Raw genomic sequence first — 19,210 nt, 5'->3', positions numbered from 1 at the left:
TCTTAGATGCTTTCGTTTCATGACTGCCTGAGATTAGCGGCAGGTTTCTGGTTAAGTGCTCTTTAGAAAGGTCATTGCTGTTTCCTCTTACAGAAAAAAAATCTGAAACCATTCCTAAACACAGCAGTAGAGAAGCTCCTGTTCAAGTGCATTACAGGTATTAGTCAAGCCTGTGAATTTCTGTTTTAGAAATCCTTCTTAAAATGGCCATATGATGAAGCCTTTATAGGAGCCTTTATTGAGCCTCCAGCTCAATATGCCCTTCGTTCTTCTCACTCTACAGATACAGGTTTAGCAGACATAGACAGCTAGTTTCAAGCAGGCACTAGCATCTCTACGAACAAATTATTAGATTTAATCCCAAATGAAACACAAGCAGCATTATAACAGCACAAAATGGAGTGGTTTAACTCTGAAAAAGTGACTGTTCATTGTCTTACCTGAACATATGCAGGCTGTTTCTCAAGAATTAAGTCTGCAACTTTTTTAGATACCTTAAAAGGAAGAATATACATATGATACATAGCAATCTCAATTAAGTAGGCCATCCCTATATTAAAGATCTACAACAAGTTGCTGATTCTGGATCATTTAGTTCTGTAGTTTTCAAATTTGTTAACAAATATGCCACAACAAGGTAAAATAAACCCTTAAAAATGACAAGCATCTTTCCTTAGTAGCAAGATAAGAAAAAATGTTTACTGTTCCATCTAGGAATTACTGGGCATTTTTAAATTAATCCCTTACCTCTCTGCTTAAGGAACACGCTAGAATAGAAAACAGAAATAATATGGGACACGACAACTGTTTACATTCTGCTTATGCTACGGCTAGGTACAAATTTAAGTTAACCGTCTACCATGGGGATTTAAGAAAGCCTTAAGGACACCTACCTTTCAGACTAATATTGTATTAAATAAAATCTGTGTCAAAATGAATAAATATTCACTCCGTGCATATTATATCCTTTCTTTAGCACACAGAACATGCTTATTTTAAAATTTTCTCCATTGTTCTGAACTAACAGTAAGTGGAATGCTACTGAGAGCCGCTGTCTGTACTGAATTTAAAAATGGGCATTGCTACCTTGATCAGTCCCTTGTGCGCAAACACACACGCTTAAAAAAATTAAGAAATTCAACAGCAACAGTCATATAAACACAAGCTTGAGAACAGTGTGTTTTATTTTGTTTTTCAGCAGGGACTACAAATATTTAAGAAGAAGCAGTTTCAAACATGACAAGGAAATTATTGGTATTGCTCTATATTCTTCTTGGGGGACAATACTCCTAGAAATGAAAATAAAATAAAACCGGCTATGACAGCCAGCCAGCCCACAATGCACTATTGGGAATGAAAGATAAGGAGGTTTTTATACTGCTTAGTCAAACACAGCACAAAGTCGGGATCTTCAATCGGCATTCCTGTAACAAACTTACAGTGTCTCCACCAGGTCAGTTCCCATCCTCCAGTACAGCACCTGCACACAACTCATCTTGAAAGTACTCTGATATCATCAGCTGGCAATCTGGACAAGGGACGTATATCTAGCTCTGCTTTCCTCCTTCCATACTAAAAACTAGCCAGAATCACCAAAAGATCTTAAAACCTCTTAGTCGTTCTATAAATAATAAAGTTTTCTTCTGCAGGACAGGAAAAGACCCACTCCAGAGCAGGGTGGGGGCAGGAAAGGATGTTATCAGGCCAAAAGCTACACAAGCCTACATGACCTTGGCATTCTAAAGAAGTTTTGTTCACTGCACAGTGTTTATCCTGTGAAACTTTCACTCCCCTTTCCCGACCTGTTCTTCCCGCTAGCATTGTACCTGTAAAAACTTTAGGACAGGGATATACCTGCTAGTCATGCTGTTCCCTAGCACAAATCTTACTGCTTGATTCTTCACTGCTAAAGGGATTCATCAAGCAGTACATATGAATAAAAGATGAGTTTCGTTTTCAGTTTTTACACTGCTTTTTTTTATTTTGCAAGTTTTTAGTTACCCCTGACTAATAACAACCTCAACAGTACCAAGCATCTGCCAGAGCCTATTTTTTTTTCTTTCCCTGAACTAAGTGATTCTACTTATCTGAGTTTCCAAGCTATTCTCCTTCCTTTCTTTTGGATGAGCAATATTATCCCAGGTTACTTCCATTCATTTCCAAATTGTCCCACCCCTTTTGGCATCTTCCATATGATTGTGTTGATTTATTTTTTAATTCTTAACTTGTGGAATCCAGAGTTGCAATTGTTAGCAATGAATGTGGCTGCAGTTATCAATGCATGCAAATAATGTTCTTTGAGGGGACCAAACAATTTTCTCCAAAACAATTTTCTCTTTCCTAATCACATCAGGAAAAAACCTTTAATCTCCTGAAGAAAAAAAAAAAAATACAGCTGAGGATATCAGTCTACTAATTAAAACAAAGCCAGACAGATGTACAACTAAAAAGCCTCCTAATTCAAATTGTCTGCACCAAGACGATTAGACAAATTAAAGCTGACACAATACACATATTAAAGTCTTGAGTGAGATGGAATCCATCCAACGGAATGGAAAACTGTAACGGGAAAACTACAGAAAATACGGAGTCTATAGTGACCCCAAAAATAAAGGCATGATCAAGATCACCTGTGCAAAAGTAAATGGTAACAGTCATTGACAAGTGGAAGATCAGAGCTCTATCACCTATAATTCACATTCGTTTGAGTGCTTGTGTTACAAAAATTTAGAAGTTGGAATTATCCATAAACCACTATTGTAAATTCCTATGTCAGCTATAGATACGGGCACTGAAGTGAAAAAGGCAGTATTTATTCTTTTCAAAAGCAGAGGCATTGTGTGATCTGTCAACAGGCTTCTTGAGTCCTCTATCAAATAATTTATTCACAATCACCATTAAAATATTTTTAGAACTGAACTAACAATGTAAAACATTCTGCAGTAACATCTTCCATGAAGGACACTAATGTCCTTTAAGACAGTAATCTAAATGACATATCACAAGATAAATGGACAATAATTGAGACAGGAGAAGAAAACATGCAAAGGTCTCTCACACTCCACCTGGAAATATGACACAAGGACGTAATATACAGCATACAAGAAATTTTAGCAACTTGGCACATGCCCAAGATGGAAAACAAACCCGAGCAAATCCTTCCTATAGCAGAATCATATTTAGGCTAGATCAAGGAAGACACAAGAATGGCCCAACCCTGACTGGGGGGCATGGTGGGGGAAGAACTGGACATGTTTCTCGTCAAAAGTTTTGTCTTTGATAATTTCTGTTTGTTTTTTTCCTAAAAGAAAGGCACATCTGAGCCACATCTCCTGGAAACCTCATGCTCAGTTCTCACTCCTATCATTCATAAGCTGCATGTACTTCCCAGTTCACATGTCTCAGCACAGCAGCTGCACAGTAGCTGTAGCCGGTTCCCATCCTGCAAGCAGAATGGCCAAGACATTGGTAACAGGTATTAGGAATATCTCAATGAAGTTGTCTCAGCCTTGAGTGTATTTTGTTGCAAAAATAGGTCACCACCAGATGTCCTCTTAAACTTTAAAAAACTAAAAAACAACACAAAACCAAAAAACACTACCCACGTTCAGCTTCTTTCCTCATACCTCTAGGTGACAAACATGGAATATTTATTTGCTCAACTTCTCACTAATACTTTACAAAATTTCACACATTTATTCTGGGAAAATCAATCTTAGGCAGAATGAACTTGTTCTCCATGTATTGTTAACGATCCAATATTCTCCTTTTGTACATTCCACTCATTTAAAGACATGAATTAGGATTACTACTGTTTTTTACTTGCAGATACTCTCCAAATGCCACAGTTAATACATTCGTTCCTTGTACCATATTACTCATCTTTAAATGAGCAATGAATCAATAATTAATGTATGAATAGAAAATAAAAAAGCCTGAAATGTAACAACTACCTTTCAGAAGTGCAACTCTGACTTCCCTCCATAAATTACAGTTATTACTCATTGTTACATCTCATTTGCTTTATTATATAATAACTCTCTACCAATATCCACTAGAAACCCTTGTGGACAGTTAACAAATTGGCAAATGAAAAATGACAGAAAATAGCAACTCTTTCTTTAGACAGAAATCCCCAAAAAAAGAGATACTATCACACTATTCAGCACTGTGTTGAACATTATTTTTCTTGCAATACATAGGAAAATCTGAACATTCAGAAAATCAGGTTCCTAAAGAAACTGTTAGCACATTTGCTCCTTGTTACAATACTTATCACCGAGACTTCCTTCCATGTTTTCATATGATTATATGATTTACTGATATGATTTTTCACTATAACAGCACACAATATAATATCAGAAGAAAAAATGTGTAATATCCAATGTGTTTAAGAAATCAAAAACTTTTTCAGTTACACTGCTGGCTATACTTATAGACAATACAACAAATTCCTGAGGGTACAGAGGAAACAATTTTACTTACAGCAGCTTGCTGTTGTTTTAATTTGTCTCTGTACTCTTCCAGTTCTTGAAGACTAAGTACTGGAGGAAGCCTCTGCACGTAAACAACAAATTAAATTCAGTGAGAAATTAAAGGATGTTAAATACACATGTAGTATTAGGTAACCAATCAATTCCATTAAAGAAACATTCTTATTGCTTCTGCAATCCAATTTGCAGAATTAGTCCGTTATTTCAAATGATGGATACCGAAATAAATCAGTGTTAAGATAAACCATGTATTATCAGAATTAGATCATATAATATCATAATTACCTCAAAGTCACCTTGTTTTAAGCCATATATGTATACACACAACCCCACAAATCATTGAAATTATTATGTCTCAATTAGTTTGCTAAAAATTACTGAAAATACAGAACGGATATTTTTTTCCCCTCCAACTATTTTGGCTTTTTCACAGTAGTTTAAATGATGAACCACCTCTTAGCACAACTGATATTAATTCTACCACATTAAAAACAGAGACTCGATACCAATGCTTTATGCTAGAAGTTCCACACAACTGCAAGATGAGGTGGGAAGGTACAGTTTTGCATTAATGCAAGATTTAAGAAACAAAACAAAAAACAGCTCATTGAAACAAGCATGCTTTTGACCCTCATTTTTTGTTATATTACTGTCTTTTCTTTTAAGAAGACAACTTACCTCTAACTCATACTTCACAATATCAAAGGAATCATTGGAAAAATAAACTTCTTCAATGCTGTTAATTATTTCTTGCTGAGCTTGAGGATCAGTTGGTTCTTCACGTAGTTCTCTGAGGTCCTCCTTCACAAAACAAAAAAGGATTTCCATGATGCAGTATCACATTCTAATAAGAACAATGTTTTACTAAACCAAATATTTTTCAAAAGCCATTTACAACAGAAGAAGCAATGGCAAAGAACAGAAAGATCAGTACAAACTGCCATTACAAACAGCAAGATATTTAAAACTTCTCAAAGAACAAAGAGCAGACATGCTGCAGATCACTTAAACACTTCATCAATACATTTATGGCACAAATGCACATTGAGTTTTTTCCTCCTGAAGTTTAGAAATTCTCATAATAAACTAAAAATAAATTGGCAGGCTATTTCTCCAGAAAGAAACAACAGAAAAAAACCCCACAAAAACATAACAAATAAAACTTGAATTTTTTAAACCACAAGATCCATCTTTGTAAATATGAACTGTAAATTGTAAATATGAACTGTCACTACAAAAGTATAACTTTTCAATTCAATCCTGAGAATTCACATTTATTAAAGTAACACCATGAAATACTTGATCTTTTTACAGGTAAAACCAGAATGTATTTGCTGCCTTTGCACAAAATTAAGAGATTTCAGATTTTTCTCCAACTAGCAAGGTGGTCTCAGCAGATATGCGCTGTCAGCTTTCTGAAAACTAATATTCAAGAGGTGAGCATCCCTTTCCTTGCCGTCACGATCTCCTCTGGAAGTTCTTCTCAACAGCCCAGTTGTTTCCACTGGTTACAACAAACCAAGGACTAAGCCTGAGCCTCCTCTTGCTCTCCTATACAGGACATTTCAACTCATACTAGCCCTCTCCTGGAGGCTGTTCCCACTGGAGGAATAAAAATTCTTTATCAGAGACTCAAAATGGAGAAGTGCCAGGATATTCTTTCACCAAAAATCTAGATAAAATGGATCAAATTGCTCAAGATTGGCATTTAACCCTTGTGAAGCGATCCATCAGACTGAAAGGTCCCACAAAGATCCCAAGCCTCCCAACAACACCGAGTTGCTACAGTGGGAAAAGGTGCCGTTATTTTCACCAAGAGCTCAAGGGCTTATTTTACCAGTTAGAGGCATCGGATTTTAGATTAATTGACTAAACAACCACTAACTTGCTTACTTTGTACATCAATTGAAATAAGGTCGACGTTATGAGGCAAAGCGACATTTTAAGTAGAAAGCAAGGTGCTGTTTCTCTAGGCAATTAGAAGCAGCCAAGGGTTGATGAATGAACGGTTTGGAAAAGCATAATAAATAATAAATAATAATAAAATATCTCTTGCAGGAAAAAAAAAATATGGTGGTGCTCAAGCGCCACCCGGTGGAGCGTGGGCAAAGTCGCAGCTGGAAGGCGGCTTCGAGCCGAGATGTGGCGGAGGGTAACCCGGAGAAAAGCCATGGAGGAGACACACAGTATCACACAGAATCACAGAATGGTTTGGGTTGGAAGGGACCTTAAAGATCACCTAGTTCCAACCCCGCTGCCACGGGCAGGGACACCTCCCACTAGACCAGGTTGCTCAAAGCCCCATCCAGCCTGGCCTTGAACGCTCCCAGGGATGGGGCATCAGCAGCTTCCCTGGGCAACCTGTGCCAGTGCCAGTGCCAGTGCCAGTGCCTCACAGTGCCTTACAGTAAAGAATTTCTTCCTGATATTCAATCTAAATCTACCCTTTTTCTTCTTCCTCTCCCGGGAGGCCCCAAGCACCACAGATCTCCACTGTAGGGCTGTCTGAAAACAGCAGGTTCAGCCACTGTCCCCAGCGCTTCCCACTGGCGGCCCACTGCCTTGCAGCCAGACGGAGAAACCCACCTCGTACCACAGGGCAAAGGCAGCAATCTACCACCCAACCACACAGCCACCCAGCAGGAGGCTGTGCAAGGGAACGAGGCATGGGCAAAAGGAGGGCACCAACGGACGTCAGAGAAATAAAGAAATAATAGACATAAATAACAATATAGCAACAATAAATAACAATAACAAAGCAAAATGATGCTATTCATAGAATCACAGAATGGTTTGCGTTGGAAGGGACCTTAAAGATCATCTAGTTCCAACCTCCCTGCCACAGGTACGGACACCTCCCACTAGACCAGGCTGCTCAAAGCCCCATCCAACCTGGCCTTGAACACTTCCAGGGATGGGGCCATCCACAACTTCCCTGGGCAACCTGTTCCAGTGTCTCACCACCCTCATAGTGAAAAATTTCTTCTCGATATCTAATCTAAATCTACCCTCTTCCAGTCTGAAGCCATTACCCCCTGTCCTATCACTACATGCCCCTGTAAATGTCCCCTTCCAGCTTTCCTGTAGGCCCCCTTCAGATACTGAAAGGCCACTGTAAGGTCTCCTCGGAGCCTTCTCTTCTCCAGGCTGAACAATCCCAACTCTCTCAGCCTGTCCTCACAGCACAGGTGCTCCAGCCCTCGGATCATCTTTGAGGCCCTCCTCTGGACCCGCTCCAACAGGTCCATGTCCTTCTTGTGTTGAGGACTCCATAGCTGGACGCAGTACTCCAGGTGGGATCAATTCTATTGATATTCTACCTCTATTCTTTAGACAAACTCTTAAAAACAGGTTTTGAGCACAGTCCAGCACTTAGCGAGGCGTCTTAGCAAGCAATGCCACAAGCCCCAACAGCACCTTGCTCAGACAAGGGCAAAGGCTGGGTCAGCTGCATGGCACTGACAGTGATGGTACTGACACGACAAGTTTGCAGGAAAGTGGCAGGGGAGATCCTGTGGCACCACACCGGCACCAGAGAGACAGGTAGGACTCCAGGCAGGAATACCCGTCCCTTCAGCTCCAGCCACACAATTCACCTGGTGGTGACACCTTTCCACCTCGTGTTTCAGCTTTACTAAGAGCATGAGAAACAGAGGAGAGGAGGGCAGGTTATGGGGGATGAAAATGAAAAGATTATTGAAAAATAGCCCCTTTAGAGTCTTTTTCAAGTTTTTAATCTATGGTTTTGAAGCTTCCATCACATGAGAGTGCATAGATTGGCAGAGGAAGCAAACATTCAGATTCAATGGCATACTACTCTTGCAATAATTTAATTTATGAAGCAAAGAATTTATTATCTAACCGTATGTATTCCTGTCCTTTAAAACAAACAAAAAAATTATTTCCCTCTGGACTCCCTAACAAATGGCAGCTTTATGCTGCACATCCCTCTATAAATTAGCTTAACATCTTACAGTACATTGAGTTTTAGCTATACGAAACTAAAATTAAAAATTATCCAAGACAGGCAACAAGGTCAGCTTAATTTGTCCACCGAACCATTGCAAATGGAATAATCTAATTTATCATCTGATGTTTGGCCACACGGTCCTTCATGGTTGTTTGTTAAAAGAAAAAAGAAGAAAAACTAAACGCAAGAAGAAATCTTTAGGATCATTTGAATTTCTAGACTATTGATATCTTGTCACATTGGTGAAATGATATGTCAACGCCATAGGTCAATGGCGACTGACACCTCCTGAAGATGTATTAAGAAAGCCCTTGTGGACACATATTCCAGATTTAGAGCCATGTAACAATAAATTGGGAAGGTTGTTTTTAATATCAGCATTTCAATGAAACATAATCAATGACCTTTCTGTCTTTGTAGATGACGACAGTTTTCACCACAAGAATAAAGCTGATGTTCATGTGGCCAGGAAAATTACTAAGAAACCACTTTATCCCACCTCAGAAAGATTGTTCATCTCAGTGTTTCTTGCCAAAACACTACCTAGGAAAACATTTATTAAATGGACAGGGTTTTTATTTATCTTACTCATTCTTTCTAGAAAAGCAGTCTAGTGAGAACAAATCTCCAGGATGAACTCAAGCTCCCGTATAAATTACACTATCTGCCACCAGACTTATGCCATGATAAACTGCAGCTTCCAGTCCATCATGCTCCACTAGTTTCAAATAACTAACGTGCTCAAGCCTGATCTATACACTCACCACTGAAGGAAGCAAACGTCCTTGGCTAAAGTTTATTTGCTGATATTCAATCTTCCTCATCCCTTCAATTAGAGATACAAAAAAATTTTAAAAATTTTACTATATACATATGAAGCCTATAGTTGCAGGGGCCTCAGGGAAGGCCAGATTTAGAACTGTGGAGCTCACACCCACACACTTTGCAGAGGTAGAGAGAGAAGCTCTATTAAATCCCTCAAGGCACTTTTCCACCTCAAAACTTTTCTAACTATTGTCACTTAAATACCTGTCTTTTAAAAAGAAATTCAACATCAAAACACACTTGTCACTAAATTTCATGTAAATTCAGCAATTCCAAGCGCTATTCTGAATAGAAAAACCTATAAAAAATTGAGACAGAAAGAATCGTGTGATGATAATTACACAGAAAACTTCATCATTGCTAAACTGAATCAATTAGCTGCTTCAGGAGTTATACAGGAGATCAGGAAGAGCAGCACATTGGCACGGTGGAACGCACAGCATTCATTTCGATCCACCTGCTCAGATTAATACACACGTTCAGCAGTAGGAACTCTCCAAGCAATAACGGGCCAATACAGCCATTTAAGATGCTGTTCCATGGGCTACTCATTTTTCCCGAAGTTTTGTTCAGTGAGAGACTTCACCTCCTACATAAAACATGCATCGCTTGCGGTACCAAATGTGCACATTTTTTTTTGCCAGTATCATGCTTTTTGCCATGATCATACTTTCATAAAAAGACAATTTACCCTGTCAAATATACTTCCTTTCAGGTTACAATTAGTGCAACCCTAAGCAGCAGGTCTCCCTTTCATAATGCCACATAAATAGATCCATGAAAGACAGTTTCTGAGGAGAGAACAAAAACTGAAAAGAAAAAAGAAAAACCCTACCTGTCTGACAGTTTTCCATACCTAAAAAAGCCATTGCTAAATAAAACACAGTGTTTGCATCCACACACTTCTCACATCATTTTCCCTTCCTGTTCTATGGAAATAGAAGTTTACAGGTCTAGGAGCCCGTGGCAAACTCCTTGAAATATATTTCAGAAGAGTCATGTCATTGCAGAGGCATCTTGAAATGCTGTTCAGCAAGTTTCAGATGAGTTACCCAGCTATTTCCTAGTGCGTCACACTCCCACTCTCCTTGCATTCTACACTGCCTGTAACACCAAATCCAATATTGCTCTGTTGAATGAAGCGTTACTGGTAGAGAGCCGAAGCAAACACCTTCTGCATTCCAGGCCCTATCACCTGAAAGACTTAGGAAGCAAAGACATTGAAAAAAATTAACTGATACTACTCAGAGAAGAAAAAAAATCTAAAGTTTCCAATATAATTAGAAGCTGAAGGTCAGCAACAGCCTATGTACCTCTACACAGAGAGTGACCGGGGCCACATCTGCACAAGACTCATTTAGAAACAGCCTCCGTCTCTTTGTCGTGAGCCAAAACCACACCAATGAACACAGTGTCAATTTATATCCCTCCATTCTGTACTTGGTTTACACCCATGTTAAAAGGTAATCCGAAATACCAGGATGAGGGCCCTGGTCAACAGATTCAATCAGCAGGGACATTGCAACATCTTACCACCATGAAAAAAATCGTGTAGACAAGTATTTTTATATATATACATACACAATATTTTAATTTTATCTATATAAAAAGATATATTTATATATTATAGATGTCTCATAACGTATGTATAACTGTATCTATAAACTCAACTCAAAACTACTTCTTCCTCCCCTGCCTGCAGCTAATCCACAGCTAGGGAAGGCAGTCCCAAAGGAAGTTTGTGGTATTCCCTTATCTTTCACATGAAACGCCCAGAACCTTCTTTTGATCTTTCCTTCTTCAGTATATGTGCAGAGTACTTATTAAAAAGCCCTCACTCTACCAAAACAAACATTACACTTGAAAACAATTATCCTCGTGGAGGGAACAACAAAGCTTGATCCATAGAACTGATATTAGTCACACCACCACTTAATGCACTCCACTACTGTTGGGGAAATAGAAACCCACAAAGACTAAGAAAACCACACTTCTGTATCTATGGGAAAAGCATTAAGAAATAAACTTTCAGTGTTGCTTACCACCATAAACCACAAAGTCAACTAATATTTGTATATTGGATATGAGCTGATTATCATCAAGATACACAGAACCTAATTCAAAGTCAACTCATTATTAACCCCACACACTTGAATTCAAGTGTACAAAATACCTATCTCACCCTTGTGTGAAAGAATCTACTAAACAAAGCTGTTATCAAATTGTGAAAGAAAAAAGCTGACAATAATAGAATGGTTCAAAAAGAACTGCAGTTCCCCGGGGTGATCAGGCCACACAGATGAAGTAAGGTACCTCAATCAAAAAAGAGATATGAAATCCCTCTGCAGACAAATTTCTCTTCTAGAAATCCTGCCTTACAGTTCATATTTGCCTTATCTACAGACTATATCACAGACTTAATCTATTATACACTCTTTCTCTTTGTGACCAAGGTGCCAGTATAAGTCTGTATTACAAGTAAAAAAAGTTTACTGGTGATTTGCTTTCATGTGACAGAAGCAAATTGAAATTTTTCAAGATAGTTGGAGAACTTACTGGAGTACTGGGTAATGCGAGTGCATACGCTCGGAGGTATTCTGTAAAATATCCAGGCACCAAATCATTTCATTGTTTAAAAATAAAAAGTTGAGGAGCACAGTCATCACTTTAACATACTTGCCAGCAAGCCATCAGTCACCAAATCAACAATTTGCAGATATCAAGATCCAAAAGAATTTTGCTGGTTTTCCCCTCAGGGGATGCAATGTCAACATGTTCTTCTCCCTGTGCTCCATATTTCCCATTTGACCTCCAAAGTAGCATGACAGTCCTCCATTTAAAAAAAATTATTTTGTGCCTAGAGTTAGCATTACCTATTAATGGCTTGTGCTCTTTCCAGTAATTGATGCTGGCTCTGTAGCCTTTCATTCTGTATACCTCTCAATGGCTTCAACCCAGCTTTTGAGCCTTTCACTAACACTCACCCTCAATCAATCAGGAGATAGCACTTTGAATGTGGAAGTGTGAAAATGAAAGTGCAGCAGCAGCATCATAACTATTCTATCATCAAAACAGTATTTGGCTGCTGAGCTTGAGACTTTTGTTATTCAAGATATAAACAAAAACAGTTAGTAAAATGTGTCAGCAGAGAGCAACATATGATTTCAAATAGCAGTCTGCAACAGTATGAAATCACGCTTTTACTCATTGCCTGCACATTTTCTTCAGTCTTTACTTTTGCATTCAAAAGTGAATTCCCTTTAACAAACCTGTCCGTTATTATAAAATAATTATTGAGGGGCATTAGCTTATATCCAGCAAAGCTCCTTGATCCTATAATTATAATGTAATTCTGATCTGTGACATCAGTCTGTTGCCATGGCATTAAGTATAGCTCCAGTTCTCAAAACAAATACCAATACCCAAAAGCTCAATGACTTTCAACTTCTGTGCAGAACCGAAACCTAATCTCCTTGGCAGTTATTCATACCACAAACACAGACAATAATCTCCCCCTCCCTACCCCCAAAAAATACTGTTTTCAAGAAAGGCTATCTGAATCTATGCTTACAGTGACAGCAGACCTATTACAGTGCCTCATCCAATGTCTCATAATTTGAAAAGTAAAATCCTACAATAAAGGTTTTAGCAAAGTTAAGGAGGCATGGTGATACAAATCCTTCCTTCAAAAGAAAAAGGCTGGAAGTAAAGTCACCGTGACAAATGGCTTGGGACCATAGCCAGGAGTTAAACTGATCAAAACATAGTAATTTTACTCAAGATTCTTATGATCTAATGTTTTCATTTAATTGCATAGTCAGGTAACTTTATAAGCGTTTCACTCAATACAGCTTGTTGAGAAGAAAAAAGTTAATGTAAGCAGCTCAGAATTTTGAGAACTATACACCTAAAACATTTTGGAAGGGGAAAAAGAAAAACGTATTAGAAGACTGAAAAATATAAAAGTCTTATTCTGTGGCACAGAAGAAAGTAATACTTTTATCAACTTTAAAAAAAATAATCAAGTGACAAGTTCTAATGTTGATGCACTCTTGTCTTTTCAGGTACAGAACTCATAACCACAATGAGATTCTGTTTGCAGAACAGATGCAGATAATGTTTTCACACTGCAAATGTTTGACATAGATATATGAAAAAATTACAAACTACTGCCAGGTATTTGTTTCCGCATTATTATTGATAGAAGGTGTAGGCTTACCTGACACATAACATCTAACCATTAAAGAACGGAAATCCAGCCAAGATACCCTACATCTACTTTTACCTGGATAGCCAACTCAGCAAAAAAGACAGTTTGAAACAGAATACTCAGTGGGTGGCAGGAATCTGCAATTTTGAAATCTAAGCAGTGCAAATGAGACTGTTCTTTTAACATCGCTGCAACTGAATACATTCGCTCTTTGAAATCAATATATTGGCTGCTGCTTAAGAGAGTATTATGTACCAATTCAGAGGTTGCTACTTGATTTTCAGTAATGCTGAAAATGCTACTTGATTTTCTGGTCTGCCTCAGCACAACCAACATATTACACAGTACTTATATAGAGATAAAGAAACACAAAGGGGTTTTTGTTTTGGTTTTTTTAAGGCTATTGTAAAATAAGGCATCCAAATTCAAGTCAGTAACCTAAATATCTCATTGATTAAAGGCAAAAAATCCAAATCAGGAGAAAATAATAAACAACATCCACAGCAACTCTTGTGAATCATCCATTCAGATCAACAGAGTACAAGAAGCAGTCAAATACTGTGACAGTTGTTCCCTCACACCCAGATTATTCAGCATGATTTGTGAGACAAGAGTGAGCTGGCACCATTTAAGTAGCGAGACCTCAGAAAAGCCAAAAAAACATTATTATTCTAGTTAATTATATATGCTGAGGATTAAAACCATGAAACTATGAAATATACTTATGGCATCAAAACCACAAAGAAACTAAATATCAAGACTAGAACTATATAGGCTACCAAATATCATCTACTTTCCAAAGCTGAAAAAAAGGGCATTTTTCTTTTTCCTTCTTTTTTTTTTCTTCATTCCAGCAGGAAAACTAGATAATATTAAGATCCAGTGACAACTCAGAAGTTCCAAGAAAGAAATCTTAATGCAAATTCATTCTGAGGTCATTCTGTGTTTTGCCTCACAGCTCTTAACCCTTTCATCAAAATATTTTAAAAGATTTTCAGTAAGAAATAAAACTGTCAAAAAGAACAACAGCAAACCTGTTTTTTGAAAAGAAACAACTAAGTGTCTTTTAACTATAAAATGAAAAACTAAAAATTAAGGGGGTGGGAGTGGAGGGACTGTGTATCATACCTTACTAGGAATCCGAAAGCTTTCAATAGGACTGAGGTCATGAACACTCTCCTGAGGACTTCTTAGACCCTTTAAAAGAATTTTAAAAGTCAGTTAAGACTGATTACATATCTTGCAATCAAACTGCGCAAGTCTTACCTGGTGCTGAATATATACCTACAAGTCCTTTAATAAATTACACTGACATGAGGCTGGGAGGCTAAGACCTTATTCCATAAACCTTTAAGCAAGACCACTGGTGTATAAATTATGCTCCTCAAACATCTAAGCATTTCCAACTTTATGCTGCAATATGTACCTTTTTAGTACAGTTCACCAACATTCCCTTCATAACAGTTCGCTTATATCCTCCTCTCAACTTCCAGATGTTCTTTTAAATTTAAAAATGCAGGTGTCCAAAAAACATCACAGAACTTGTTCTACTAACTTAATGGTTTAATGGAATCAAATAATCGAATTAAAGTTAAGTACCACCTACTCCGTAGCTAAATTATACTATTTTTGCTTGATAGGGTATTTATCTATTTACCATATAACACTATCAGGGCTGATTTTCTGTATGCATAACTAAACTGGAAAAGATGCATAATTTATACAGTTTTTACACTTTAAAACACATATAGCCACATAAACAGAATACGTTCTAGTAGACTGAAGCTTTGTACAGGAAGCATCAGTTAACCAGCTGAGTACTTGTTTGCTGAACATCCAACACATTCACAATCTTGTAAAGCAATACCACAGAACATGCTGCCTAGCGCATTTTCTGCCCGATCCCCAGGTAGAGGTGAGTCTAAACATCCAAGTTTCAGATATGGTTCTGAGTCCAGCTTCCCTTTAGACTTCAGGGCATTCACGTGAGCCACAAGCTTCAGACAGACTTCCCTCCAGCTCTTGCAGTTGATGTTAACTGTCCTGTTTTCAAGCCCCTTTCAGGCCCTGGGTGCCCACTTTTCTTTGAAAGAAAAGGACCAATGCAATTACTATGTGAGTGGATGATGAGAAAAGTTTATATTTATCCTTTGAAACTGATGAAGTGTTTTACAAGTTCATCATTTTCATGGTAACTACTACATTTTACAATTGTTTCATCTTCCTAGGATGCAAAACCTCTTCATTTTAGTTTTGATTCTCAGATTTCCTTGCACATCATTTCAAAACATCCTTCCTTTCCAGTTACCACCACCAAAGATGACTCGCCTCTATGCATTGGAAATTCAAGGCAACAAACAGCTGCTGCAGCTTCTCATACTTCACATGAAATCTTCCACACACGTTCTCAAAAATCTGAAGTACTAGCAGCTTATCTTCAGAAGCAGCAAAAAGTTTCACTTATCAAATGCTAAATAGAACTTAATCCTTCCCAAAGGCTGAAAATTGCGTAAGTCACATCATTTTTGGACCACAACATTTCCGCACTGGGCAGATTTCCCACAACTCCTCTTTGTCAAGCTGAAAACTGATTGTTTACCCCAATACTGAAGGAAAGCAGAGCATTATTTTGGATATTCATGCCCTGCCATGCCCATCTCCATTTTTAAGACCTGTCTCCTGCACAAGAATCGTAACTCTGAGGACACAGTTTAGAAAAAAAAAAAGTTTAGTTTCTGACTTTCTTATCATTTTGTATAACCACCTAGAATAGCTCATGTGGTGGGTGACACAAGCAATTTTTTACATTCTCAAATTTAGACACACAGCCAAACAGGCTTCATTTTAGAGGTATTTCGCATATGTGAATGACTCGAATGTTATTCTAATACACTCCTTTAAAAAGGCTCGCAACCTTAGAAATACTGGTCCAAATGTAGACTGGTCTAAATACAGACAACTGGTACAAAGAGGTGGGCTAATAGAAGCACACTAAGAACTCTAGCACACATTCAGTATGTGCCCATGCAAACACTCCCCCGGCACCTCCACGTCCTTGCCTCCCCGCTGATCCACAGCGTCTGCCATTGGACAAAGCCACGTTACAGAGGCCCAGCGCTCCAAAATTATATGTGAAAAAGAGGAAAGGGACACAGCCCACTCGTGCCATCTTTAATGCCGGTGTGCCTGTTGTGGCACAAGCCACGCGCTGGCACCTGTGCAGGCTTCCATTTCTTCGTCTAAAGAGGAAAAAAGAAGCTGGATGCGTGCGTACCCAGAGATAACACACACCACGGCTTCCCTCTCCACATCAGCCGGGCCAAGGGCGACGCCCGCGCCCCGCAGGCCCGTCAGGGTGCCCGGGCACGGCCGCACACCCCGGCATCCCCCAAGCCGTGGGCCCAGGCACGGCGCCCCCGGGGAGAGCCCGGCGCCCCCGAGCCGCTCACCTGGCGGGTCATCAGCGACTTGATCTTCTGCATGATGGGACCGGGACCGGGACTGCCACCGCCCCGAAAACCCTCAGCAGCCCCGCACGGCGGCGGGCTCCGGGCACGAGGAAGCCATGTTGGACGCCACCTGACAGAGCCCGCCCGCTGCTCCCTGGGACCGGTAGTCCTCGGGCGGCGGCGCCCGACTACAACCCCCGTCAGCACGGCCGGCAGGGCGGGCACCCGAGAAGGGAGCGGGTTGGGGCGGCTCCTTCCGCCGCGGACCGCCGGCCCGGCGCCGGCAGCCCTGAAGTGGTTGCGGTCTGCGAGGCGCGGGGCTGGCAGGACCGGGCCCGTCGTGAGGAGACGCGGGCCGGGTCCGCGGCCGCCTGGGGAGCGGGGAGGCGGGCCCCTCCGTTCGGGGAGGCAGAACTGGGCCGCGGTGGAGGAAAGGCTGCGGCCGGCGGGACGGCGGCTCCCGTGCGGCTGTGGCAGCCCTGCGGAGCAGTGGAAGGAGCCGGTAGTTTGGCAGCCTGCTGTTGGAAAGCACCGCTACACTCAAGCGGCCAACACCCGTGCTCTGCCCGGGCCTCGTCGTTAGGTTCATGGCGGCGAACGCCTCGGCTGGCACTGCTGGCACAGCAGGATGCGGGTTTGTGGGGGATGTTTATAGAGGATTTGAACATTGAGGTTTGTGTGTTTAGACTTCGAAAGCAATTATCTGAGCAGACAAAATGAGGTACTGTCTAACGAGAGAGACTAGCTAGAAAATACGCTTGGACAATGACCATTTTTTGTTTGCCTCAGGTTATTTCAGGCATTACACACGTGGGTGTTGGGCCTGTTCACGAGGGGTGATGTTTTGCCTCACCAAAACAGGCTTGCATGTCTCAGTACTTTAGCTGCGTAGATCTCAACTAAAATAAAAAGTTGTAACTTTAAAAATCTGGTTTTGATCAATACAAAACATAAAAAGGAAGAATTTGTCCTATAATCTTTGCTTAACTGGAGATGACATTCAATACCAGCTGCAACACACAGCGACCAACACGTCCACTGCAGCAGAGGGGTTTTCTGCAACCTGCCAAAAAGGTTGTCTTTCCTTTTGGAACTATTGGGGTGTGCACATAGGTCAGCTCAGCACACAGTTCCTAATCCACTTATTATTATTTAGCTGCCCAGCTGTCGTTTGTTCATTGGCCAGCCCAGCCTAAACCACAACACTTGTTGCAGGGTATGACAGGAAAACGCGGGCATGCAGCTCGCTGTTTGAACCGACATGGTGACAGAGGGAAGTCAGGAGCAGTGGTCCCTCCCTGCGTTCTTCAGCAAGAATTCATTACTTGTGGCTACCATTGGGGAATATAATCCACAGTTATTTCTGTGGAGAACCTCTAACAAGTTTAGCACGTAACAAAGTTACTTGTTAGTAGTAAAATAATTAAAATTTGCAGAAATAACAAAAGTATTCAGAATGTTACTGTTGCAAATAAGTTGCTGTAATGCAGGTGCTTTTATTAAAAAGAAATGAGTGAGTTCTGATTAAGTCTAAATGCCATCTAACAATCAGCACAGGATAGAAATCTATGGAAAGCATAATGTGCTTTTTTAGCATCCATTTTATTTGTGTAAGTTATTCAGTGTAAAAAATTGCAGCATATTAATGACATCAAGACCATATCCAAATGCGGGAAATAAGGGGACACACTTGAATAAAATAACTTGGCTAATCTGTTCTTTTTTTAAAATTTTTTCTTTGCACACATAGGGCATTTAAACACCAACACAGACTTTATCCCAGCGTGAAAGCTACCGTTCATTGCCGTTAGAAATTAATGGCAACCTGTGACCAATATTTTATTACATGCTGAAGCCAAGTAGATAATAATTTCTAACTCAGGTTTTATAAAAGGTTGCAATTGGATATACCTAGCCTACAGTTAAGTGGATTAAGCAGGTTATAAACAGCAGCATTCAGGAGGGGCAGGACAGTGGACCCAGGAAGCCTCTGGGAATATGCAAAATACCCTCTTCATCTACTGGCTCATGTCAGGTGGTGACATTGTTTCTGGTGGGACCACTGTACTTATATTTTTGTTAACCTGAAATAGCCCTCATGTTTCTTACATTTGATTGTACAGGGCTGCTAAGAATTCAGAAAGGATCTGGGTATTTTCACCTCCCTTCAGTAAAAACTGAGCATTCAGCCCTTCTGGTGGGGGCTTAGCACCTCGCAGGACCCTTGCAGTGAGGGGGAGGCAGTTCCCTGCTACCAATCCCT

General features: G+C 39.9%; 1 protein-coding gene across 3 annotated transcripts in view; it reads right to left on the bottom strand.

Moving 5' to 3' along the window:
* The window catches only part of VPS50 (VPS50 subunit of EARP/GARPII complex), an 89,800-nt gene extending 72,697 nt beyond the window's left edge, over positions 1-17,103 (bottom strand). For all 3 annotated transcript variants that reach the window (XM_063324843.1, XM_063324846.1, XM_063324844.1), the window contains exons 1-5: positions 16,948-17,103; positions 14,627-14,695; positions 5,172-5,294; positions 4,486-4,557; positions 441-494 (exon numbers count right to left, since the gene is read on the bottom strand). In XM_063324843.1, the coding sequence (XP_063180913.1) occupies positions 441-494; positions 4,486-4,557; positions 5,172-5,294; positions 14,627-14,695; positions 16,948-16,980 (351 nt within the window). In that variant the 5' untranslated portion in view covers positions 16,981-17,103. The remainder of the gene's footprint in view (positions 1-440; positions 495-4,485; positions 4,558-5,171; positions 5,295-14,626; positions 14,696-16,947) is intronic.
* Positions 17,104-19,210: the final 2,107 nt, after the last annotated feature.

This window comes from Chroicocephalus ridibundus, chromosome 2 (genome assembly GCF_963924245.1).
Source record: "Chroicocephalus ridibundus chromosome 2, bChrRid1.1, whole genome shotgun sequence".
Lineage (NCBI taxonomy): Eukaryota > Metazoa > Chordata > Aves > Charadriiformes > Laridae > Chroicocephalus > Chroicocephalus ridibundus.
This window is presented reverse-complemented; position numbering and strand designations above follow the sequence as displayed.